Source organism: Muntiacus reevesi, chromosome 10, assembly GCF_963930625.1.
Source record: "Muntiacus reevesi chromosome 10, mMunRee1.1, whole genome shotgun sequence".
In the NCBI taxonomy this organism is placed as follows: domain Eukaryota; kingdom Metazoa; phylum Chordata; class Mammalia; order Artiodactyla; family Cervidae; genus Muntiacus; species Muntiacus reevesi.
In genome coordinates this window covers 77,733,379-77,758,551 of record NC_089258.1, presented here as the reverse complement: position 1 = coordinate 77,758,551, position 25,173 = coordinate 77,733,379, and the positions used below count along the sequence as shown (strand labels likewise).

Here is a 25,173-nt window from a genome sequence, read left to right as displayed (position 1 = left end):
ATTGGAATGAAAAGTGACCTTTTCCAGTCCCGTGGCCACTGCTGAGTTTTCCAAATTTGCTCATATTGAGTGCAGCACTTTCACAGCATCATCTTTTAGGATTTGAAATAGCTCAACTGGAATTCCATCACCTCCACTAGCTTTGTTCGTAGTGATGCTTCATAAGGCCCAGTTGATTTTGCATTCCAGGATTTTAATAAAACGACTCTCATAAAATGGATGAGTGGCTTAAAGAGATTCTTGTGGAGAATTTCAGTGCATGTAACACCAGGACAAACAGGAATACGGAAGCCCTAACGCTTGTGGGGTGAAAAATCCATGTGTCAAAAACATTAAGAAAACAAAGAGGATCTATGAGATGTAAAATCGGCCCCCAAAATTCAAAATTATAAAAATTACTTGAAATGCACATGTTCACCCACCATCCTCAACAATAATTCTCATTTTCGTGTGTGTGCCTCTGTATAACTCTTGCTGTGAGGTATTGCAAACAACACTGGGAAGACACCATAACTGCTAAGTATTTTAAATGTTTTTTACATTAACTTTTAAAACACTTAAAAATATTTTCACACTTTAGACTTTTCTAAAGTGTGAAAACATGTTTGTATGTTTCATAAGATCTAATACATTAGTACACAATACATTAGTAGGTGATAATATTAGGTTAGCAAAGACAGGTAATTTTTAAAATATATATTTGAAGCTGAAAACTTAATCTTTTTTTTTTAAACTATTTATTTAGGTGACATAGTAAAACTTGGAGACCACTAACCTAGAGTCAGCTTAGGGCCTTCCCAGGCCCTTTCTCTCCCAAGAAGCCCAGGGCCAAGATGAGTCCCATTTACTGGGGGAGGGGAGGGGGCGGAGACTTAGTCTGCACCCCCCAACCCTGCCGCACCCCGGCTCCTCCCAGCAGCAAATAGCCTACCTGGTTGTGCCATCGGATGACGTTCCCAAATCCCCCTGTCCCAAGCCGCTCTTTCATTTCCCAGGCCCCACATGTCTGGGTTGGTAGGGAAGGTGACCAGCTCATACTGAAGTCCGGCTAACGCTGCAAGCAAGGTGGGGCGGGGGGGACAAAAGGTGACGGTTAAGGAAAAGTGGGACTCGAGAAGATGGACAAGCTTAAGAGATGCCACAGCGCTTCGACGGCAAAGAAAAATCGGAACTGATTTCTCATCTCCGTAGATGAAAGCAGGTGGCTGGGTCTGGTTTTCGTTTGGGGAGCCAAGTCCTGTCTCTCGCAGCCCCCCACCCACCGCACCCCATCCCACCGCACCCCAAAGCTTTATGGAAGCAGCAGGGGGGGGAGGTCCCGCCCAGGACAGGACGCCCCCGCGCCCAGGACCTACCCGGGGATCCCCGGGCTGCGCCCCCGCCCCGCCGCCTCCGCTCAGCCCCCCGAGGCCCCAACGAATCACCGCCGCGTCCCGGGCCCCCGCCCGGCACCACCCCGCCGGGGCCTCCCAGCCCTCCCCTCCCGGAAGCCTCGGACTCGGGGCCGGTCACGCGCGTCTCTGGGAGCCTCGGAGACGGGGGGCGGGTGACACCGGGGGCGCCAGCCCGAGGCACTCACCTGGCGGCGGGGCCCGGGCGCCGCCCGGAAGACATGAACGTGCGGGGCCCTCGGAGCCGCCAGACGGGCGCCACTTCCTCAAACACTTCCTGCTCTGACGTCACGGGACACGTGGGTCGCGGCCTTAAAGGGACCGTCGGCCTTAAAGGGGCCGCCGGCCCAGACGTCCCCGCCCCTGCCCGGTGACCGACCCCGGGGAAAACGCCCCCGTGTACTCTAGACGTGAGCTTTCTACCTGAGCGCTTTCTGGGACGAGGAAGATGGGGACTTCCTCACCCGCCCCGGGGTCAGCCTGACCACGCTTCCTAGACTTTGAAGTGGGGGAATTTCCCGATCCCCACCCCCCACCGCCGCTAGAATGGATTTAGGGACGGTTTACAAGAATTACCCTGGGCCTGCAGCCTTTCCGGCTGCAACCCCTCCCCTGGTCTGGAGACTCCTGGGCTCATATTGAGAATGATAAATCACACCTGTAGTCCCTAGGCGTGACGACCTCCGCTTCCCCTTGAAAAAAAATTAAGAAGAGCGGGGGAAATCTAATAGTGTAACGAAAACTGCAGGTTCAGCCCCAGTAGCGGGCGGAAATGTGAGACCATCTCTCAGCCTGTTAATCCTTCATCTCCTACCTGCTTGGCATCATGATTCGATGTTATTATTGAGTTTCTCAGTTCGAGGGCAACATATTAGCAGACAAAGATGTGTCTGTGTGTGTGTGTGATTACTCAAGCAGGGATAACGTATCAAAGGCAATCTGAGGATAATAGCTAACTTGACAGAGGGACAGAGTGCTTAAAAAGTCAGTCAGTTCAGTTCAGTCTCTCAGTCGTGTCCGACTCTGTGACCCCGTGGACTGCAGTACACTAGACTTCCCTGTTCATCACCAATTCCTGGAGCTTGCTCAGACTTACTGCCATCGAGTTGGTGATGCCATCCACCCGTCTCATCCTCTGTAATCCTCTTCTCCTGCCTTCAGTCTTTCCCAGCGTCAGGGTCTTTTCCAGTGAGTCAGTTCTTCGCATCAGGTGGCCAAAGTATTGGAGCTTCAGCTTCAGTCATCAGTCCTTCCAATGAATATTCAGGACTGATCTCCTTTAGTAGGGACTGGTTGGATCTCCTTGCTGACAAGGGGCTCTCAAGAGTCTTCTCCAACACCACAGTTCAAAAGCATCAATTCTTTGGTGCTCAGCTTTCTTTATAGTCCAACCCTCACATCCATATATGACTACTGGAAAAACCATAGTCTTGACTAGAAAAGAAGTGAAGTCGCTTGGTCGTGTCCAACTCTTTGCGACCCCATGGACTATAACCTATCAGGCTCCTCTCACCATGGGGTTTTCTAGGCAAGAATACTGGAGTGGGTTGCCATTTCCTTTTCCAGGGGATCTTCCCAACCCAGGAATCGAACTCGGGTCTCCTGCATTGCAGGCAAATGCTTTACCATCTGAGCCACCAGGGAAGACAGACCCTTATAAGTGCCTGACACTAAATTCTGTACTTAGGTTTCCTCATCCAATCCTCAAGGCCACCCTACAAATTGGACTGCGTTATTATTATCTCCATTTTACAGATAAGACTGAAGCACAGAGAAAAAGTCTTCATCCCAAAGTCACAGGCTTTTACGTGGATAATCATCTGATGTTCAAACCCCAGCAGCTGTTTTTGAGTGCAAGATTTTAATATGTACCTAAAAGTAGCATACTATAAGTTCAGAAGGATTTTAAATCCAGGTACTGCTGTTGACTACCTCTGGGACTTTAGGGCAAGTTACTCAGACCACTCCAAGCAGCCCGTTGCTCTTTAAACGGCAGGCAACATGGATGGATGGACTTGGAGGGCATTATGCTTAGTGAAATATGTCAGAGAAAGGCAAATACTGTATGATATCACTTATATGAGGAATCTAAAAAAAATACAACAAACTAGTGAATATAACAAAAAAGAAGCAGAGTCACAGATATAGAGAACAAACTCGTGGTTACCAGTGGGAAGAAGGAAGGGGGAGCGACATAATGGGGTAGAGAATTAACAAACTACTATGTATAGGATAAATAAGTTACTGAAGGTACATTGTACAGTATGGGGAATATATCTAATATTTTGTAATAGCTATGAAAGTGAAAGTCACACAGTCATGTCCGGCTCTTAGTGACCCCTTGGACTATGCAGTCCATGGAATTCTCCAGGCCAGAATACTGGGGTGGGTAGCCTTTCCCTTCTCCAGGGGATCTTCCCAACTCAGAGATCGAATCCAGGTCTCCCACGTTGCAGGCAGATTCTTTACCAGCTGAGCCTCAAGGGAAGCCCCAGAATACCAGAGTGGGTAGCCTATCCCTTCTCCAGTGGATCTTCCCAACCCAGGAATCAAACCAGGGTCTCCTGCAGTGCAGGCGGATTCTTTACCAACTGAGCTAGAGTATAATCTGTAAAAATTTTGAATCACTATGTTGTGTACCTGAAACTAATATTGTAAATCAACTATGGTGCTTGGCGCTAAGTTGCTTCAGTTACGTCCGACTCTTTGTGCCCCCATGGACTGTAGCCTGCCGGGCTCCTCTCTCCGTGGAATGGATTCTCCAGGCAAGAATACTGGAGTGGATTGCCATGCCCTCATCCAGGGTATCTTGCAGAGCCAGGGATCGAACCTACATGTCCCATGGCTCCTGCGTTGCAGGCATATTCTTTACTGCTGAGCCACTGGGAAGTCCCCAGATCAACTATACCTCGATTTTAAAAAATGTAGACAGCGTAAGGTTGAATCGCATTAAATTATCATTTTTTCAATAAAACGAAACCAGTTGAAACATCAGCAACAAAGATTAGCAGTTTTATGTGGTTCAGCCTGAAAGCAACAGAACGCACAAGTCAGAGATGGCAGGGGCTGGGGAGCTTGTTATGAAGGACAGATGATAAGATGGTAGAAGCCGTGCCTGACATAGAGGAACTCTGACCTGGACACAGCCTGAGTCTGAAGTTAGCTCTTAGGATCAGACATCAACGCAAGCGGAGGGGTTAGTGTGGCCAGGGTTGACCCAGGCGTGCCAGGATGCTCAGAGTCTCGTCCTTTATGCTATTGTCTCTGCTAAACAACACACTTGACCTCAAAACAGAAAGAGAAAAGAACATAAGTAAATAGTTGTAAAACACTTAGAATAGTGCTTGACATGTTTTCAGTGCAAATGTTCCTTTAATAAATCAATTTTTAAAATAAATTTATTTTCATAAATAAAATTTGATTGAACTCCTATGGGTGCTGGGCCTAATGTAGAGTCTGTTTCCTGTGCGACATCACAAAAAATTTCCTTTTAATCCTGTCCTCTGAATATCACTGTCCCTGAGAAACTTAATGAGACATCCATTGAAATGCTAAAAGTTCACTCTGTGCCACTATAAGCATTCTCACTTGCTCAGCTCAAAATAACTTTGTTTTCAACTGAATATAAATCTCTCTGATAAGTCACATATTGCTGGATTTAAAAAAAAAAAAAAAATGACAGGCCAGGAAGGAGTCTCTGGGTTTTATCACATCCCAAGATGTTTATCTTGTTAAACCCCTTATTCCCTCCAGATAAGATGTACTCACTGCCTACATCTGGTCTTTGTCTTGTTCTAGAGATGAGTGAGCTGATTGTTTACACAAATGTTCAGATGCAGAAGAAAAATCTTTCTCTTTCTTCCTGTTTTGAGGCTGAATATGCTATTTTGGATAATCCAGAAGCACTGAGCAGCCTGAGTACCTGGCACCACCCTGGGTACCACTGTACCAGGGGCTCCAGCTCTCATCAGAGGTATCTAGAATCTTACTGGAGGCATGCGACTCCCTGAGAGTTACCGCGATGAGAGACGGGGACCAAGCCACACAGAGTTCAGTGCTAATTTGTTCTGCTGTAGAGGACTTACGGCACTGCTGATAAGGATACCATTTCTGAGGGGGGTATTTTACAATAAAAATATTCTTCAGCGGGTAAGTCAAAGATAACTATCCTCTGGCTCCATCTTTGAGAACCAAGTAGAACTGAGCTCCTTTGAGTAAGGAAAAGACTGTTTTCTGAGCAATCTGGAAGCTGACTCATACATAGTATGAAAAGGCAGATTGAAAGATAGGAAGGCGATAAAACAGCCCCTGGGCGGACGGAGGAATTCCCCAGGCCCCCAGCCCCGGGAGTCAGCTCTGGTTCAGTGATTTCAGCAATTCTTTCATTATCGTTCCAAGTTTGTCTTATCCCAGCCCTGCAGGGAGAGGACTCTGCAAGTCAGGACCCGTTCCTGCAACAAACAAAAATTCTCTTGTCACAAAGGTTGGAAAACGTGTTTAGGTGGAGGGCGTGAAGACATCCGCCTTTCTTCTAGGGAAGATGGTGGGAGGCGAGGGTGGGCTGACAGAGACTGATGGTAAGAATGAACTTGAGTCCATCTTTAGCACAGAGCCAGCTGCAGTGAGGAAGGGAAGAACGTGCAGCCAACCTCTGCCTCTGTGAATGAGACCTGGGCCAGCTGGCCATCGTGCCTCAAACCATGGGTGAAACACACGGAGCTGGGATTAGGGACCTTGAGTCACCCTTCTTGGAGGGATGATACTGGGGGAGGAAATCAGTTTGTAAGCTCCGTTCATTTTTACATGCATAGGTTTTTATTCCCGTAAATTCAAATGAAAGAGGAAGTTGCCCATCCCTCGGCCGTGGTGGCGGGGAGACTGTGAATGTGGGTTGGGCGTGTGTGTTCTTCCTGGTAGGATGTCTCAGTACACCTTAGTTCTGAGGTCTTAACCTGTACTCCATGGGGGCAGAGATGTCGTTCGCTGCTGCATTCCCAGTGCCTGGAACATCACAGGTGCTCAGTAAAAACTGTACTGAATGAATGGGGAATTGGCCAAGGCAGACTGGTGGTACTGGTGGTACCTTTAACATTTGATTAGAAGTGGTCTCTGGAGTCAGAGATGTGATCGTAACCCTGACTCTGTATTTTTTTGGTTTTGTGAAGAGGCAGTTCACTGGACCTCACTGAGCTTTACTTTTCTTATCTCTAAATTGTTGTTTTTGCTAAACTGCTCAGGCATGTCCAACTCTTTGCCACCCCTTGGACTGCCCCATGCCAGGCTTCCCCGTCCTTCACTATCTCTCAGAGTTTGCTCAAACTCATGTGTTTGAGGGTCTCCTACGGAGGCATGGGTCAGCAGTGGCCTTCTGTGGGGACCGGGGCTCTGGCTGCGGCAGACCTGGGAGGCGTGGCATGTGGCATAAGTCCTCTTGGGGGAGGTTGACAGCCCCACTACAGAGCTGCCGGGTAGGCAATCCACACACTGGAGAACAATTATATCAAAGAAGTTCTCGAACTGTTGCGAAAGTTTGAGGTCCCACAATAGACGTCCCTACCTGGCAGTCTGGTAAAAGGACTGGGAATCCCCAGGGAATCTGACTTTGAAGGTCAGCAGGAGTTTATTACAGAACTTCCAAAGGACTGGGAAAACACAGACTCCTGGAGGGCGCAAACAAAACGTTCTGTGAACCAGCACCCAGGAGAAAGGAGAACTGACCTCCGAAAAGACTGAGCCCTACTCACCTGTGAGTGTTTGGGAGTCTCCGGCGGAAGCCTGGGTCAACAGTGGCCTGCCACAGGGTGAGGGTCACAGGCAGCAGCAGTCCTGGGAGGTGCAGCATGCTGGCATAAGTCCTTTTGGAGGAGGTTGCTGTTATCCCATAGAAAGTGAAAGTGAAGTCGCTTAGTCTCGTCCGACTCTTTGTGACCCCACGGACTGCAGCCTACCTAGCCTACCAGGCTCCTCTGTCCATGAAATTTTCCAGGCAATAGTACTAGAGTGCGTTGCCGTTTCCTTCTCCAGGGGATCTTCCCAACCCGGGGATCGAACTCAGTTTCCCGTGTTGTAGGCAAACACTGTTACCCTCTGAGCCACCAGGGAAATCATCCTATAGAACCTATAGCCTCCTATAGAGACTGGAGCTCCTAGGACTGGGCCCCTCAGGCCAAAATACAGGGAGGGAGCACAGCCTAACCCCTCAGCAGAAAACTGGATTAAAGATTTACCCGGCATGGCCCTGCCCACCAGAGCAAGACCCAGTTTCCCCCATAGCCAGCCCCCGCATCAGGAAACTTGCAGAAGCCTCTTATCCTCATCCGTCAGAGGGCAGACAGAATGAAAACCACAATCTATAAAGTAGGAGCTAGTAATCATTAAAAAGTCTACAAATAACAAATGCTGGAGCAGGTGTGGAGAAAGGGGAACCTTCTTACAGAGTTGGTGGAAATGTAAATTAATGCAACAGCTATGGAGGGCTTTTAAAAAACTAAAAATAGAATTACCATATGATCCTGCAATCCAGTCCTGGGCATCTATCTGGAGAAAACCATAATTCAAAAATATACATGTATCCCTATGTTCATTGCAGCACTATTTACAGTAACCAGGACATGGAAGCAACCTAAATATCCATTGACAGATGAACAGGTAAAGAAGATGTGGTACATATATACAATGAAATACTACTGAGCCATAAAAACGAATGAAATAATGCTATTTGCATCAACATGAATGGACCTAGAGATTATCATACTAAGCCAAATAAGTCAGACAAAGACAAACACCATATGATTTCACTTAAATGTGGAATCTAAAATATGACATACATGAATTTATGTATGAAATGGAAACACTCACAGACACAGAGAGCAGACTTGTGGTTGTTGAGGCAGAAGGAGGTAGGGGAGGGATGAAGTGGAAGTTTGGGATTAACAGATGCAAACTATTGCTTGGAGACTGGACAAATGACAAGGTCTTATGTATAACCTAAGGAACTAGATTCAGTGTCCTGTGATAAACCATAATGGCAAAGAATATGAAAAAGAATATATATATGTGTGTGTATAACTGAATCAGTTTGTTACATAGCATAGAGTTGTTAAATCAACTATACTTCAATAAAATTAAACAAATAAATTGGGGGGCTAATAAAACCTACTCCTTGTGGTTGTATGGTTTAAGTGAGATAATATATATAAAGTGCCTAATACAGAGCTTGGTGCTTATTAGGACCTCTTTGAACAGTAGCTATTAATACTGTTGTTTTTAAAAATGCAACAATCCAGGATGCAACTGAGATCCTTGTCCTTGGTGATTCAGGTGGAATGGGCTCCAGCCAACCCCACTTACAGTGAAAAGCACTGTTTCGCTTTAGTTTTCCTGTCTTTCCAGAAATTTGATGCCACAGGTGGTGTGTGATGCTAGGTGAGACGGTAGTATGTTCCACAGGCTCCTCTGCTTCTCAGCTCCTGCTTTTGCTCAATTCTTAACTGTCTTTTCTAAGTCATTCTTCCTCTTTACCACTGTCAGCTATTTTGTCTCCACACCCTCTTCTAGTCCCCAAGAGTCGTGATCACTAGTTTTTTTTTTTTAATCTTCAGCTTTTTACTGACCCATGTTACGAAAGAGGTTTAATCAAAAAGAAGCAAGCCCAGGTCATCATCGGACCCCTAGGATTCTTCTGCCTTTGCTTTCACTCTCTTCTCCTCCTCCGAGCAGCAGGGCTGGAGGCAAAGGGCCACGAGCCCCTGTGCTGTCCCCGAGGCTCCCTAGCACCGCTGACCAGGGCCTTCGCAAATCAGCCTGGCCAGAGGCTTCAGCATGTCCACCGGCTGCTTGAAGGAGGGCGTTGCTCTTCTCTGTGATGTCACCGCAGTGGCCCAGGATGGTGGCCCAGGGCTGGGCTGGTGGCCGCAGGCCTGGTGCCGATGGCTGTGTGCAGGGATGGTCCCCTCTCCCAACACTGCCAGCGTCCTGCCTGCCTGCTCTGTGCCCCGCTGTCCACGTATCAACTCCTGCTGCCCAAGGCGCAATAATAGCAAACAGGAAGGCACCATAGTACCCGCTCAGTCATTGTTTCCGCCTTAGAGGAGTTTCATCAGTTTCAACTAATCTTTTTGCCACACTGGGTTTGTGTATTCTGTGCTCCGCCCAGGCATTCTGCTCCAATGCATCCAAGTGATCATTCGCAGACTGACCTGTACTTACAGGCTCTGCCAAAGGTTTGCAGAGATGGAGGACTTGCATCCCAGCCCCACACAGGCAATTTGAAATAAATATCAGACAGTTTCTCTTCAGCGATCCCATTCCCACCTGGCCCAGATCCCCCACTGACACCCCCATCCAAGTCCCCCACCCTGGTCCCCCCGCCCCGCCCTCTCTGGTCCCAGCCCCCACTTGCCCTGGATGCCCAGTTCCAAGCCTCCTGCTCCTGGACGAAGAACCATATTCCTCCCACGTCTCAGGCAGAGCAGCCCGCTCTGCTTGGCCACAATCCCGCCTCCTCCACACCCCCCCCCCCGCCACACCTCCCCTTCTGCTCAGTTAGGTCCCCAACAGAGCCAGAGGCCCTGGGGCAGCCAGCACCGCTTCTGAACTTGGATTCAGATCCCAGAATCCTACGCTGGGGCCTCAAGCTGGTCCTCTCTGCTGCTGACCCTGCCCACCTGGTCTCCAGAGGCTGCCCTCGGTTTACCAGCCCCGCCTCCAGACCCGTCATCACCCCTTGGAGGCCTTTCCCCTGCAGGACCAAAAATCCTGGACTGCAATGATGTCGGCGCTGTCTAGTTTCCTTCTCGGGCCCTAGAGAGCCACCACCCTCTAAGAAAAAGGGATCTATAATGACTTGATAGAAATTCTGCCTTCCCTTAGAAGACAGAAACACTGACAGACCATTTTGGGTCTTATATAATTTAAAAAAAAATTTTTTTGTTTGGCTGCGCAGGATCTTTCAGTGTTTTGAGGGCTTCCTTTATTTGCGGTGACCAGGGATTGGTCTCTGGTTGTTGTGCCCAGGCTTCTTGTTGCCATGGCTTCTCTTGCCATGGAGCACAGGCTCTAGGCGCTCAGACTTCAGTAGTTGCAGCAAACAGGCCTGAGGCTGCAGCTCCCTGGCTCCGCAGCACGGACTCAGCAGTCATGCCTTGGCTTAGGTGCTCCTCGACATGTGGAATCTTCCTGGACCAGGGATGGAACCTGCATTGGCAGGCAGATTCTCATCTGCTGAGCCACCAGGGAAGTCCCCTAAATAATAAAAATCCCACCCCCCCATCTCTGCGGCTACTACTGCTTCCTACCAGTCTGGATCAGTTCGTGCTGATCTGGTGGGTGGGTCTGTGTAGTGGGCAGAACCCAGAGGGATGGTTCTTAGGAGAAAAAAATTGTAGACCCTACTCATTTCATTCCCAGAGCCTGTCAGCTTACTTGAACAGTAGAGAATCGCCTTCATTTTGAGCATTAAAAGATATTAAGCTTAGGGACTTCCCTGGTGGTCCGATGGTTTAAGCCTTCGCCTTCTAATGCAGGGGGTGCAGACTGATCCCTGGTCTGCGGAGCTAAAATCCCACCTGCCTTGTGGCCAAAAAACATAAAGCAGAAGCAATACTGTAACAAATTCCATAATGACTTTGGAAATGATCCATATAAAAGAAAATCTGTTAAAAACTTAGGTTTATAGAGGTATTGTTGACATACTAGAAAATGTACCGATTTTCACTGAAGGAGTTATTTTACCACTGCGTGTAGCCTAGCAGCTCTCCTGTGAGCCACGTGGTAGAACGTCTCCATCACGCAGAGTCTGCCTCCCGTGGGCCCCCTTGCGGTCCGTGCCGTCCCACCCCCAGCCCAGTCCCTGGCCAGCACTGATGCCGTCACTGCACTTACGCAGTTTGGCCCACGATCATGTAACTTCTAATCTACCATTTCTAGAGAACCGCTGAGGTGTGGCCAGCCTGTTGGGTTGAGCTGGGTTTCTCCTGCCAAAGAGTCAGAGGCTGGAGATGACAAAGCAGACACGCTGGGAAGGGCCGGGTCAGCGGCTCCAGGCCCGGCTGAGCCAGCCAAGGAGGGGAGGAGGGCTCAATGTTGAGCCCAGGAATGAGGAACAGAGAGAAGAGGGAAAGGCCACTCCAGAGGGAGAAGGGGGCCACATGTCCAGAGATGGGAACTTGAATTAAAGGCCTGCTCTGGGTTGCAATTCAACTGTCACACCCCAACCCATCCTGAGCCCAGGGTGCTATCAGCACATCCCCTGGTGGGCTGGCGGTGTCTGTCCCACCTGCCTGCCTTTTCTCCAAAGGCAGATCTCCAAATAGATAAAGCAGATCTTGGAATCCCCACCTGCTTCCTACATCTTCCAGGCTGGGGCCTCTCTCTCTCCGAAGACATCTCACCCAGCTTCTCTCTCCCCTGGGCCTCCAGCTTCATGCCTTTTTCCGTGAGGGGGACCACTTGCAGGGGCGTTTGCATTTTAATTGGAGAAAGAAAAGGAAGCGAATTCACATCTTTTACCAGACGGAAGGAAAAGTTCAAACAGGAAGAAACGAACTAAATGAAAAGTACAAAATTCTCTCTCCAGGGCTTAATTCCTAGTCTGTCCCCCCAAGAGCCATCGCATCACCATTTCCTGTGTGTCCTTTGTAGGGGGAGGGACATAGTGTCTAAAACAGCACCGTATGCGCAAGGCTCTGTAGCTTCCGTTTTTTGCTGTGTAAGTCTTGGAACTCTTTCCGTGGCAGCGTATGTATTAATTTTGATATAATTTCCGATCTTCAGAAAACCTGCAAGAACAGTGGGAGGAACCCTGTGCACCTATGAGCCAGATTCACCGATGACTGACGTTTCACCCTCTTTGCTTTACCTATCTACCCATCTACATATTACTCTTCTGAACCATTTTGGATGACGTTAGAGACCATCTACCTCTTACCCCAAATTACCTCAGTGTGTATTTGCCAAGGGCAGGACCTTCTTTACCATAACCACACTCCAGTTATTACTATCAGGAGATTAAACATTCATACATAGCTGTTATCCGATTGGCAGTCCATGCTTAAATTCCTCAGGTCTCCTGTTGTGTTCTTTATGACTTTTTCCCACCCGCCTCCACCCCCCATCTAGGATTTAATCAGGGTCACATATTGCATTTCATTGTCTTATCTCCTTATCTCCAATCTGGAAAAATTCCTCAGGCTTGCTTTGTCTTCCTGGACCTAAATGCTTTGAAAGAGTACACACCAGCTGTTTTGCAGAATGTACCTCAGTAGGGATTCACCTGACGTGATGTCATAACTTGATGGTACATCAAGGTATCTTGGGGGGGGCCAGACGTCATTTTACCCCACTTGTTCTGGGTGCCTTTAACTTTGATCACTTGGTTTAGGCGGTTTCTGTCAGATTTCTCCACTTGTAAACTTACTTTTTTTCCCTTTGTAATTAAGGTGTAGTTTGTGTAAGAAATCCAACTCCTCCTCAGATTTTCATCCATTTGCTTCCCATCCACTGAGGATGTTCTGTCATTCCCATTCTCGTATTCTACTGCAAAGAACTTGATGTTTTAGCTGGCATTCTACTGTAAAGAAGGGCTTTCCTCTTTCCACCGTTTATCCATGTGTCTGTTTTGTTTATATTAGTTTAAGCCTTTGCATTCTTATTTTATTCAATGGATTGTAATCCAGTGTTATTATTTTTATAAATTAAAACAATTTAAGCTATTTTTAAATTAATTTTAATGCTTAAATTATCTCAGCTGGCCACTGAAAATCACTTCAGCTTGGCTCCTGTGTCCTTTTGGTGAGTTCCCATCATTCTCTGAAAACTTCCTGAGATTCTGGTAACATTTTGGCACCAAAATGCTCCAGGGTTTTCTCACGCTTTCTATGCCACCGTCCTGGAATCAGCCTTTTCTCCAAGAAGTCCTGGTTTCTTTTAGTGGAAAATGATGTTTGGAAGCCAAGATTAGGGAGCTGGCAGCATATATATTTTCACCTAATTGATTTATCAGCGGGATATGATTCTGTTGTATGTAAGTAGCATGATTTCTAACCAGTCACCTCTTCATGAACATTTGTAGTGTTAATTTGAGTGATTACAAAAGTGCGCTGCTGTGAATATTCTTGGCTTACATTTGGGAATATACTTGTAGAGAAGATTTCTAGCAGTGAAATGCTCAATCAGGTTTATGGGTTCAAAAACGTGATAGGGAATATGGAAAAGAATACATGTGTATGTTTTACTGAATCACTTTGCTATACGACGGAATTAATACAACATCGTAAATCAACTAACTAGACTCCAAAAACATACATTTAAAAAAAACTGTAACAGTTGTTTTCAATTATTCTTTGAAAAACTTAGAAAAGTGCACTAACTCACTCTATATCAATGATGGAGTGTGTATTAATCTGAATCTTTCTAACTCTGAATACCATAAAATAATTTAAAATTTTGTCAATTTGATTGTGATTTTAAGTGGATTTCTTCCGTTATAAGTGCTATTGACAATCTTTCATTGGTTTATTGGCCATTTGTATTTCATAGTGCCGGGTCAAATCCTTTCCCCACAAACAGACATTCTCTTTATTCTTATTGATATAGGCCTTCCTTGTAAATAGAGACATTAACTTTTTGATAAATTTTTTCCCCAATTTATCTTCTGATATTGTGTGATTTTTTTTTAAATTTTCAATAGCAAATTTATTGATGTTACGTGGCTTCTAGGCTTTATATTCTAATTAGACAAACCGTCCTTACTACAAGGTCATCAATAAACCTCACTCAAGTTTTCTCTTTGTACTTTTGTGATTTCATTTTTTAATTATTTATTTATTCATTTTTGGCTGTGCTGGATCTTCACTGCTGTGTGCACACTTTCTCTAATTGCAGAGAGCAGGGTTATTCTTCACTGCGGTTCGAGGGTTTCTTATTCCAAAGCACAAGAGGGGTCTAGTTGTCCCTCGACATGTGGGATTGTCTCAGACCATGCCAAACCCATGTGTGGCAGGCGGATTCTTAACCACTGGATCACCAGGGAAGCCCTGGTTTTTTTTTTTTTTTTTTAGTTTTAATAGTTTATTTAGAATTTTGTTATGTGGGAAGAATGAGGTAGTGATTTAATACTATTTTCCCACTGCCCCAGGAGGCTAGTTCCAGCCATTTATTAGAAAATCCATCTTATTTCCCATTGCAATGAAGATCACTTTTATCAGAAACTTCATCCCCCTTTGTTTTGACTCTTTTTCTGAGTTCTATTTTGTTTCATTCAGCTCTCTTTTATTCTCTGGGTGTGTTGTGGCGGGGGTTGGGGGGGGAGGTGGGGAAAGGGACTATTTTAATGATAGCAGCTTCATGCTGTCTGAATATCTGGAAGATGATAGATGATCATATTTAAACCTCAAAATAACAGAGAAAAAGATGTTTCTCCACCATTGCTAATGAGGAAATGAAAGAGACAAGAGACATCTTGTTCCAAGCTGGAGAGAAGTATCTAGAACACCTGGACCCACTCCGAACTGTCCATTACTCTCCTGGATTTTTTTTTTTTAAACATGTGATCTTACAGTAGGGCTTAGTAGGTTCTGAAGTCCTACTAGGGCTCATAAGAGCCAAAAAAAAATCATTGGCTTTTTCCTGGGACAAAGTTCTTGCAGTTCATCTTAGACACTCCCAATTAATAGAAATATTCCTTGCTCTGTGTAATGTTTCTGAAAGGTAGTATCAGCCAATTTTTACAAAGTAAATCCTTTTTCAAATGAACCAGAGGAGTTCTCTGTTGAAAGAAACTTCAGAGATCTAGCAAAGCAGAGTGCTCTTGCAATTGTAAAATTTTCTCCTTCACTGATGTTTTTGTGACTCTCACTTGGAGCGGATATTCAGACCTCTTAAAAAGAGGCACACCCATTCTCTTAGAAGCTAATTGCAAATGACAAGGGTGCGTGAACCAGAGGTGAAAGGAGTAATAAGGTTGGATTCCAGGGTAAAGATCAGCACTTCCTAGAGAACAGCCTTCTTCCTTACCAGCATCTGAAATTCACTGAATGGCTGCCTGGGAAAATGACCAGCAAGGCAATGGTGGTATCAACAGTCTAAGAAACCAGTTCACCTTCCTTAGACAGGAAACTTGAAATTGCTGTGTAGGGACAGTCAAAGGGCAGCAAAGCTGCTGAAGAAACTGTTTTCCACTGGCTTTCCTGTGGTTTTCTGCACCAAGATCAAGAAGGTTTCTATCTAGATGTTTCCTGATATACACAGTTATGGTTTAGTGAGCATCACCCCAGGCCTGATCTGCACTGAACAAAACAGAAATGTACAGTTCAGAAAGTGAAACTCCCACAGGGCAACTCACAGAGATAAACTCTTCTGCAAAGTTTTTCCACTTAACACTGTCTTGAAAACATGTCTGGGGACTTCCCAGTGGATAAGAATCCACCTGCCAAGGCAGGGGACTTGGGTTCGATTCCTGGTCTGGGAAGATGCCACATGGCGTGGAGCAACTAAGGCTGTGAGCCACAACTGCTGAGCCTGAGCTGTAGAACCCCAAGCTGCAACTACTGTGCCCTTGTACCCTAGACCCAGGGCTCCACAACAAAAGTCACTACAATGAGAAGGTCGCATGCCATAGCTAGAGAGAGAGTAGCCCCCAATCGCTGCAACTAGAGAAAGCCCACACAAAAGCAGCGAAGACCCAGTGCAGCCACAGGTCAACAGTTCAGTTCAGTCCAGTCGCTCAGTTGTGTCCAACTCTGTGCGACCCATGAACCACAGCACGCCAGGCCTCCCTGTCCATCACCAACTCCTAGAGTCTACCCAAACCCATGTCCATTGAGTTGGTGATGCCATCTAATCATCTCATCCTCTCTCATCCCCTTCTCCTCCTGCCTTCAATCTTTCCCAACATCAGGGTCTTTTCAAATGAATCAGCTCTTTGCATCAGGTGGCTAAAATATTAGAGTTTCAACTTCAACATCAGTCCTTCGAATGAATACCCAGGACTGATTTCCTTTAGGATGGACTGGTTGGATCTCCTTGCAGTCCAAGGAACTCTTAAGAGTCTTCTCCAACACCACAGTTCAAAAGCATCAATTCTTTGGTGCTCAGCTGTCTTTACAGTCCAACTCTCACATCCATACATGACTACTGGAAAAACCATAGCCTTGACTAGACAGACCTTTGTTGGCAAACTAATGTCTCTGCTTTTTAACATGCTGTCTAGGTTGGTCATAACTTTCCTTCCAAGGAGTAAGCGTCTTTTAATTTCATGGCTGCAGTCACCATCTGCAGTGATTTTGGAGCCCTGCAAAAATAAAGTCAGCCACTGTTTCTACTGTTTCCCCATCTATTTGCCATGAAGTGATGGGACCAGATACCAATAAATAAATAAATAAAATGAAAGAAAAGGAAATAGGTCTCTGTCAGTTATTATTTTTAGAAGCGTCATATCGCACCGGATGGATGTATTGCTTCTTAACCTTTCTCCTGTTGATGTTGTTCCACATTTTGGCTCTTGTATCCGTGCTTCAGTAAGCATCCTTGTACAAGTATCTTTGCACACTTGTGAAGAATTTTGGAGACATCTCTGGAAGTGGAACTGTGAACTCCGTAGTAATGCAGATGTAAATGTAGTAGCAGTCATTGCCAAATGGCTCTCCAAAGGCTTTGCGTTTCACAGGCTTCTCCAGATGACGGATCTGGTGTCTGGTGGGCTGAGGGCTACCTTTCTCCTCTGAGCCTGAGGGTCCCTGATTCTCCTGTGATCACAATAAGACGTAACCACGGGCTCCTAGAGGGCTTCCCTGGTGGCTCAGTGGTAAAGCATGTGCCTGCAAAGCAGGAGATGCAGGTTTGATCCCTGAGCCAGGAAGATCCCCTGGAGGAGGGCATAGCAGCCCACTCCAGTATTCTTGCCTGGAGAATCCCATGGACAGAGGAGCCTGGTGGGCTATAGTCCATGGGGTCGCAAAAGAGTCAGACGTAATTTAGCAACTAAACAACAATGGGCCCCTACACACGGGGTCAGTCTTCATTTACTTTGTTGTCACATGGGGGCCCCGTGGCGTCCAGATGAAGCCTTCACAGCTCTCTACCTGTCTGTATCATTCTCAACCAGCCAAAGGCTTCTCCACTCAGAGCCAGGTGGCTCTCTGGGCGCTGTGACAGATGGCCAGTGACCCATGACTATACAATCCATCTGCGATACAAGGGGGTGACCTGTTTGGTTGCCCTTCTTAGGTCAGAAGTAGACCCATGGCATCGACCGAACGCGATGCTCCCACTGCTTTGGGGGTATTGACGGGAAAGGGGGGTGACCCTAACTTGTACAGAAACATTAACAGTGTGATTTCTAAACAAAGGGCCTAAAAGCCCCTTTAGGCCAGAGCTTTCCAGATGGTCCCCCTTATTCCAGATGTGCCCTCTGTCTGGGGAAGGACACACAGACCTTGGTACAGCCAACAGGCAAACCACAGCCTCATTATCTCTCTGACTTCCGTTCAGAGGAAAAGTGCATTTGCATTTCCTGAGGGTTCCCTGTGTATCTCTGGACTAGTCGGTGGGGGAATCAGTCTCTGAATCCAGTACCTGAACCCAGGTCTCATTGATTCAAAAGCCTGTCTAGAGAAAGAACAGCCTTTTCAACAAAAAGTGCTGGGAAATTGGATATCCACATGAAAATGAAGGAACTTGGACCCTTAATTTATGCCATATGCTACAAGCATTAACTAAAAGTGGGTCATATAGCAAGAATAAACTCCAATGATCCAATTAAAATGGGCAAAGAACCTAAATAGACATTTTCCCAGAGGTGTATGGCACAGCCAACAGGCACATGAGAACATGCCCAGCATCGCTAATCATCAGGGAAATGTAAATCAAAACCGTGTGAAATATCATCTCACACCTGTTAGAACAGGTGTGAGGGTGAGGGTAAGGATGTGGAGGAAAGGGCACCCTCGTGTGTACTGCTGGTGGAGTTGTTTTGGATTGGTCAAAAGTTCCTTTGGTTTTTAAATAAAAATAAGAGACACATTTTTAATTTTCACCAAGAGCTTTATTGAACAATGTAGCCACCATTTTGGTCCACTACCTTCTGCCATTTTTTTAGGCAGCTTCAGAATTCCGTCTTCCCAAAACTTTTTACCTTTTTGAGCAAAGAGCTGTTCCAGATGCCTTTTAAAGTCTTCCAGGGAACTGAAATTTTTTCCATTAAGAGAGTTTTATTAGGACCCAAACATGTGGACATCTGAAGGTACAGTGTCTGGTGAATGCGGCAGATGAATCAGAGCTTCTCAGCCAAGCTGTGACAGTCTTTACCTGGTCATTAAAACTCTTAGAGGAAAAGGTTCACAAACAGCAACAACAAAAACAGGTAAATTTTACCTCAAACAAAATGTTAAAATTCTTTGCAATAAAAAACTTAATCAGTAGAGTGCAAAGACAACTCATGGAATGGAAGAAAATATTTGCAAACATCTATCTAATCCAGAATATATGGGTAACTCTTACAACTCATCAACAACACAGCCCTTATGGGCAGAGGGCTTTGAAGAAATCCTCTGTCTCCAAAGAAGATATACAAGTGACGTAGAAGCACACGAAAATATGCTCAACATCATTAGGGAAACTCAAATCAAACCCACAATGAGATACCACCTCACATCCATTAGGGTACCAGCAAGCAAAACCAGAAAACAACACATGTTGGAGAGGATGTAGGAAAATCAGACCGCTTGTACACTGTTGATGAGACTGCAAAATGATGGACCCACTGTGGAAAACAGCATGGAGTTTCTCAAAAAATTAAAAGTAGAGCACCCATATGATTCGGCAATCCCACTTCTGGGTACAAACCCAAAACAATTGAAAGTAGGGACTTGAAGAGGTATCATTAGTTACAGTAGCTGAAAGTTGGAAGCAACCCCATTGTCTGTTGATGGGTGAACAAAATGTGGTCTACACACAATAGAATACTATTCATCCTGAAGAAGGTTGGAGATTCTGACAGATGCCACAGCATGGATGCACCTTGAGAACATTATGCCAAGTGAAATATACCAATCATGAAAAAGACAAATAATGTATGATTCCACTTATATGACGTACCTAGAGTAGTCAAACTCATAGCAACTGAAAGTAGGCTAGCAGTTACCAGAGACTGGGGGTGGGGGGGAAATGGGGAGTTATTGTTTAACGTTGTTAGTAATGTTTAATGGGTATAGAGTTTCAGTTTTGCAAGATGGCAAGGGATCTGGAGATGTATGTTGGTGATGGTTGCATAATAATGTGAATATTATACACCTTAAAAATGGTTAAAATGGTAAATTTTATATAAATGTGTATTTACCACAATTAAAAAAATGTTTAAAAATTCATCAAATGAACTTTGTTACAAAACAGAAACAGACTCAGACTTAGAAAGCACACTTAATGGTCGCCAGGGGACAGGAATAGATGGGAAGTTTGAGATGGACATGTTCACACTGCTATAATTAAAATGGAAAACCAACAAGGACCTACTATATGACACACAGAACTCTGCTCAATGGTATGGGGCAGCCTGGATGGGAGGGGAGTTTGGAGGAGAATGGATACATGTATATGTATGACCGAGTCCCTTCACTGTCCCACCTAAAACTATCACAACATTGTTAATTGGCTATAACCGAATACAGAATAAAAAGTTTTTTATTAAAAAAATTCATGCTAGTTCTCCTCTAGTGTAGGAAGGATCTACACTGTTACTCAAAAAGGTGCCTCAGAGACCATCAGTTTCTTAAAAGTTCAAATTCCTAGGCCTCACACGCAACCTATGGAATCAGACTCTAGAAAGAGGAGCCCAGGAACCCACCTTTGGACGAGCTCAGGTGGCTCCTAAGCCCACCAGTTTGAGAACCACTTCCCTACAACCATGGGGCTTCACTTATGGCTCAGTTGCTAAAGAATCCGCCTGCGATGCAGGAGACTTTGGTTCCATTCCTGGGTTGGGAAGATCCCCTGGAGAAGGGAAAGGCTACCCGCTCCAGTGTGCTTGGGCTTGCCCTACAGTTCAGCTGGTAAAGAATCCGCCTGCAATGTGGGAGACCTGGGTTCAATCCCTGGGTCAGGAAGATCTCCTGGAGAAGGGAAAGTCTGCCCACTCCAGTGTCGTGGCCTGGAGAATTCCATGGACTATAGAGTCCATGGAGTCGCAAAGAGTTGCACACGACTGAGCGACTTTCACTTTTCCCACAACCAAGCGGCCCGCTGGGGAAACACAGCAATTCTCCAACACACCTCCCTTGGGCAGGAAAAGCGAGGGCACCGCTTTGAAAGCAGAATGACGTGCAGAATCGGCTTGCTTCTGCCGCAGGGGTGTGCTCTGCGAGCAGCCAGCCCGTCTTCACCGCCTCCCTGGAGACTCAGGACAGGGCCTCACAGCTGCGGCCTCCTCCACAGCCGGCGTGTGTCAGGCCTGGCTCTGACATAGCTGATAAAGCCAAGAATGCTCTCTCTTTCACCAGGTTAGCATGAGGGTGCCACGAGAAATATCAATGCATACAAACCCTGCTTGGAAGTCATATATAAATATAAATTATTATTATCTTGGAATTCTGAGATAAATCATCTCGGCAAGAACACATTCTCAAGTCAGAATCTCGAATGCAGTGAAAGACATTCCTCAATAAGGTAAAAAAAAAAAAAAAAAAGAGAGAGAGAGAGAGCATGGAGGGATTTCCCTGGGGGTCCAGTGGCTGTCTCCAACTCCCAAGGCGGGGGGCCTGGGTTCGATCCCTGGTCAGGGAATTAGATCCCCCATGCCACAACTTGGAGAAGGAATGGCAACCCACTCCAGTATTCTTGCCTGGAAAATTCCAAGGACAGAGGAACCTGGCGGGCTACAGTCCATGGGGTCGCAAAGAGTCGGCCACGACTGAGCAGACCAGTACATTCCACAACTAAAAGTTCATACCCTGCAACTAAGAGCTCTCATGCTTCAACAAATATGCAATAAATATGGGGTGCAGCCAAGTAAATAAATATATTTTATTTATAGAATAAATAAAATAAATATCATTTATTTGAATTATTTTATTAAAATAAATATTATTTAAGTAAATTACTTTATTTATTAAAATAAATTTTATTTATTTATTTAAATAAATATTATTTATTAAAAATAAACATTACTTATTAATTTAATTTATTTTATTTATTAAAAATAAATATATCTTTTTAAAATAGAGCACAAGGACAGAACTGATGAGCAGTCCAGCCTGATACAGTCTAGGAAACAGTTCCCATGGTGTTTCCTGCCTTCCAACTCCTGGACCAATTATAGGAGCAGCCCAGTGTTGCTGGATAATCCACTGATAGATGACAACTTCACACATAAAATTAACTGTGAATTACTTCTCCAATCATTGCTATTTCAACATGGGAGTACAGTAAAGAAGATTAAGAGAAGCAAGAGGAACTTGGCACGCTTAAATCAGGCCTGCTTGCTGAAAACATCATCTGCAGCGTCGCATGTGTTAGAGGCACAGCCTGTCCAGTCACGTGGCCAACAGGCAGAGCACTGGGATGGCCAAGGACACAGACCCCCTTGTTTCCTAAACAGGAAACAGAATGGACTCTGTTTTTACTAGCTTCTTGCCCAAATCAGGGATCAGACAAAAAAGCCTGAAGGTTTAATTAAATAATCCTTTCAAATAAAATGACCCCACGGATATGATACACATTGTGGCCTGGATATCCACATATTTTTTGGGAGACCTCCACGCAGGACAAATGCCCAAATAAAATGATACTTTTAATGAAAACTCTTCATGTGTCACAGCTGGAACCAAAGCATTATTACTGCAAACTACCCCCCAAATAATAGGAAATCTGTTTTGGAGTTTATATAGAAAAGAGGGTGTCCAGCCTTGAAAACATATCAGTATCCCCCTTGTGGAGTTACTGCTAATAAAGCTGGAAGCCCTTGGTGATCAATGTCCTGCGACATCAGAGCTCAGCCAAGTTTCTATTTATAGTCGAAGTTCTCAAGTGTAAACAAAATTCGAGACCGCATGTAAGTCTAAAAGCTCAAACAGTATGTGTCCAACTACAGACGCTCTTAAAGTGATTAACCAAAAGCTCAGGACTGTTGATTCTTATTTTAACGCTCTGAACATCAGTCCATCATGGAGCTTGCCTGCAGTTACAACCTTGGGGTTCCTGCGAGGATTGACTGCCTTCCTGAAACTCTCCGATTCTTCTAGTATTTTCGGTGCCGAGTGCCGCTGTAAGATGAGTCTTGTCAATAACAGCATCTAACACCTGCAACATTGGTTCCATTCAAAATGTTAGAAGTTTTTATCCCAACCTCAGGGTTGATGCTCTCTAAACTGCCCCTACTTTAATTTTAAAAATTAAAAATTTTGGCCGCACTATGTAGCACGTATGATCTCAGTTCCCTGACCAGGGATCCAGCCCACATTCCCTGCAGTGGAAGTGCGGAGTCTTAACCACTAGATCACCAGGCGCAGTGCTAGCTGCTGAGTCGCGTCTGGCTCTTTGCAACCCCATGGACTGTAGCCCGCCAGGCTCCTCTGTCCGTAGGATTCTCCAGGCAAGAATACTGGGGAGGTTGCCCTTCCCTCCTCCAGGGGATCTTCCTGACCCAGCAATCAAACCCTGACCTGCTGCATTGCAAGCTGAGTCTTTACCATCTGAGCCACCAGGAAAAGACCACCAGAGAAGTCCCCAAACGGCCCCTACTTTAAACGGATGCTCTAGGTTTGTCCTATTAGCACGCCTCTCCACTGAGATTAGGTACATCAGAGAGCCATCTGAGCTGGAATCCCACGCCCTCCACTGCCCGCGGGCTCCCTCTGTATTAACAGCAGCATAATCCCCCAGTATTAACACCAGGGCTTTTACCACCATCACTTACAAGCCCACGAGGTTAGATTTCCATATCAACTTTCTATTTCTTTTTTTTTTCATTTGTTTCGAGTGTGTTTGTAATCATTCACTGAAGCATTTTTATGACAGGGGCTCTAAAATCGTCATCACATAATTCTGACATCTCTGTCAACTCCATCTTGACATCTACAGATGGTCATTTTTTTACTCAATATATTGATTGTTTGAGATCTTCCTGGTTCTTGGTATGAGGAGTGATTTGGGGTATGACGTTAGGAGATTCTGGGTCTTTTTCAAATCTTGTGTTTTAATGAGCTGCCTCTGACCCTGCTCTGGAGGGGCAGGTGAGGGCAGCAAAACCAGAAAAGAATGAACAGCCTTTGGCAAATACCAGCCAAACAGGCCGGCAAGTGTTTAATAACCCTGGCTATTCCTTGGCTGTTACTAGCAACAAACACTTACAAAAAGTACCAGCTTACATTTGTAAGCAGGACGTGTCCTTCACAAAGCTAAGAATCACTCTCAGATCCCATGAGAATTGGACTCTGCATCTGGCAGTCTTCTGTCCCTACACTCTCCTGTAGGATTCTGCATTTCAGAAAGAAGGTCATGGGCGACAACTTTAGGGACACCAGACCCGGTCGCTACATTGCCTGAAACCAGTTCTGGCAGTTTTGAAACTTTGCAAAGACAAAAAAATGCAAGACATTTATTGAAATATAAAACCTCTCCCTATTCCCCAGAGACAGGCGGGGCCATAGTTCTTGAGGCGCTAGCCTACAGTGGATTCCCCTCCGCCAGGCAAAGGCGAAGCCATTGTTCTATTTCCTCCAAACTCTCTCTATAATTTTGTTTAGCACAGGTGGACAGGGGTCAAGACAGCCAATAGCGCTGTCTCGGTACAGTCAGGAGGAAAGTGAAGTGGAGTTGTGTCCGATTCTCTGTGACCCCATGGACTGTACCCTACTAGGCTCCTCCGTCCATGGGATTCTCCAGGCAAGAACACTGGAGTGGGTCGCTATTTCCTTCTCCAGGGGATCTTTCCAACCCAGGGGTTGAACCCAGGTCTCCCGCATTGCAGGCAGACGCTTTACCGTCCTAGCCACCAGGGATGCAAGCTACAGCCAGGAGGAGAGGAGTCCAGCTTCCTCACTTCGCCAATATTGACCCCTAAGGGTGGGGTCATTACTGCTCGGGTGGAGGTGGGGGGTGGGTGGAGGTTCCATCTCCCCACGTGCCCTCCATGACACGCAACTTGGGGGTGACCTTGTCAGCACTGGGCAATGGAGAAAGTTCTGGTTCTTCTCTCTGCTCCTCTGACAGCCCCCAGGAGGGAGGCAGGGGCCTCCGGTTCCAGCCTTGGCTGGTGTGGGTGGCTGTGGGTCCACAGGTTTTCTGCTATCTATGGCTAGGGTAGAGGTTCTGTCTTTAAGCTGCCTGTCTCACTTAGGAGACAGGCTGCCCTTTCCCCTCCTCCTTTGGTAGTAGGAGGAGGCTTTCCTTGAGGGTTTTGTTTTATTTTTTCTTTTTTGGTGGCACCTACTGGTGAGCGACTTCCCTGGTGGCGCAGACGGTAAAGCGTCTGCCTACAATGCCGGAGACCCAGGTTCAATCCCTGGGTTGGGAAGATCTCCTGGAGAAGGAAATGGCAACCCACTCCAGTATTCTTGCCTGGAAAATCCCACGGACGGAGGAGCCTGGTAGGCTATAGCCGGTCCGTGGGGTGGCAGAGAGTCGGACATGACTGAGCGACTTCACTGGTGTTTCCGTGTGGCTCCCTCCGCCAACTTCAAGTCTAGGAAATAGACAAGGCAAAAGCAAGCCCAGAGAACTCACCACCACTGCCTGGGACTTGAGGCCTCCCAGCCAGTCTGCCTTCTCTCCACCATCCAGATGCTTCTTAAGT

The 25,173-nt window shown here is 46.0% G+C and overlaps 1 protein-coding gene across 1 annotated transcript in view; it reads right to left on the bottom strand.

Annotated features, from left to right (window-relative positions):
- Positions 1-1,698, bottom strand: part of IKBKB (inhibitor of nuclear factor kappa B kinase subunit beta) — a 54,429-nt gene extending 52,731 nt beyond the window's left edge. The window contains exons 1-2 of the mRNA XM_065946680.1: positions 1,580-1,698; positions 932-1,054 (exon numbers count right to left, since the gene is read on the bottom strand). Of these exons, the coding sequence (XP_065802752.1) occupies positions 932-1,036 (105 nt within the window). The 5' untranslated portion in view covers positions 1,037-1,054; positions 1,580-1,698. The remainder of the gene's footprint in view (positions 1-931; positions 1,055-1,579) is intronic.
- Positions 1,699-25,173: the final 23,475 nt, after the last annotated feature.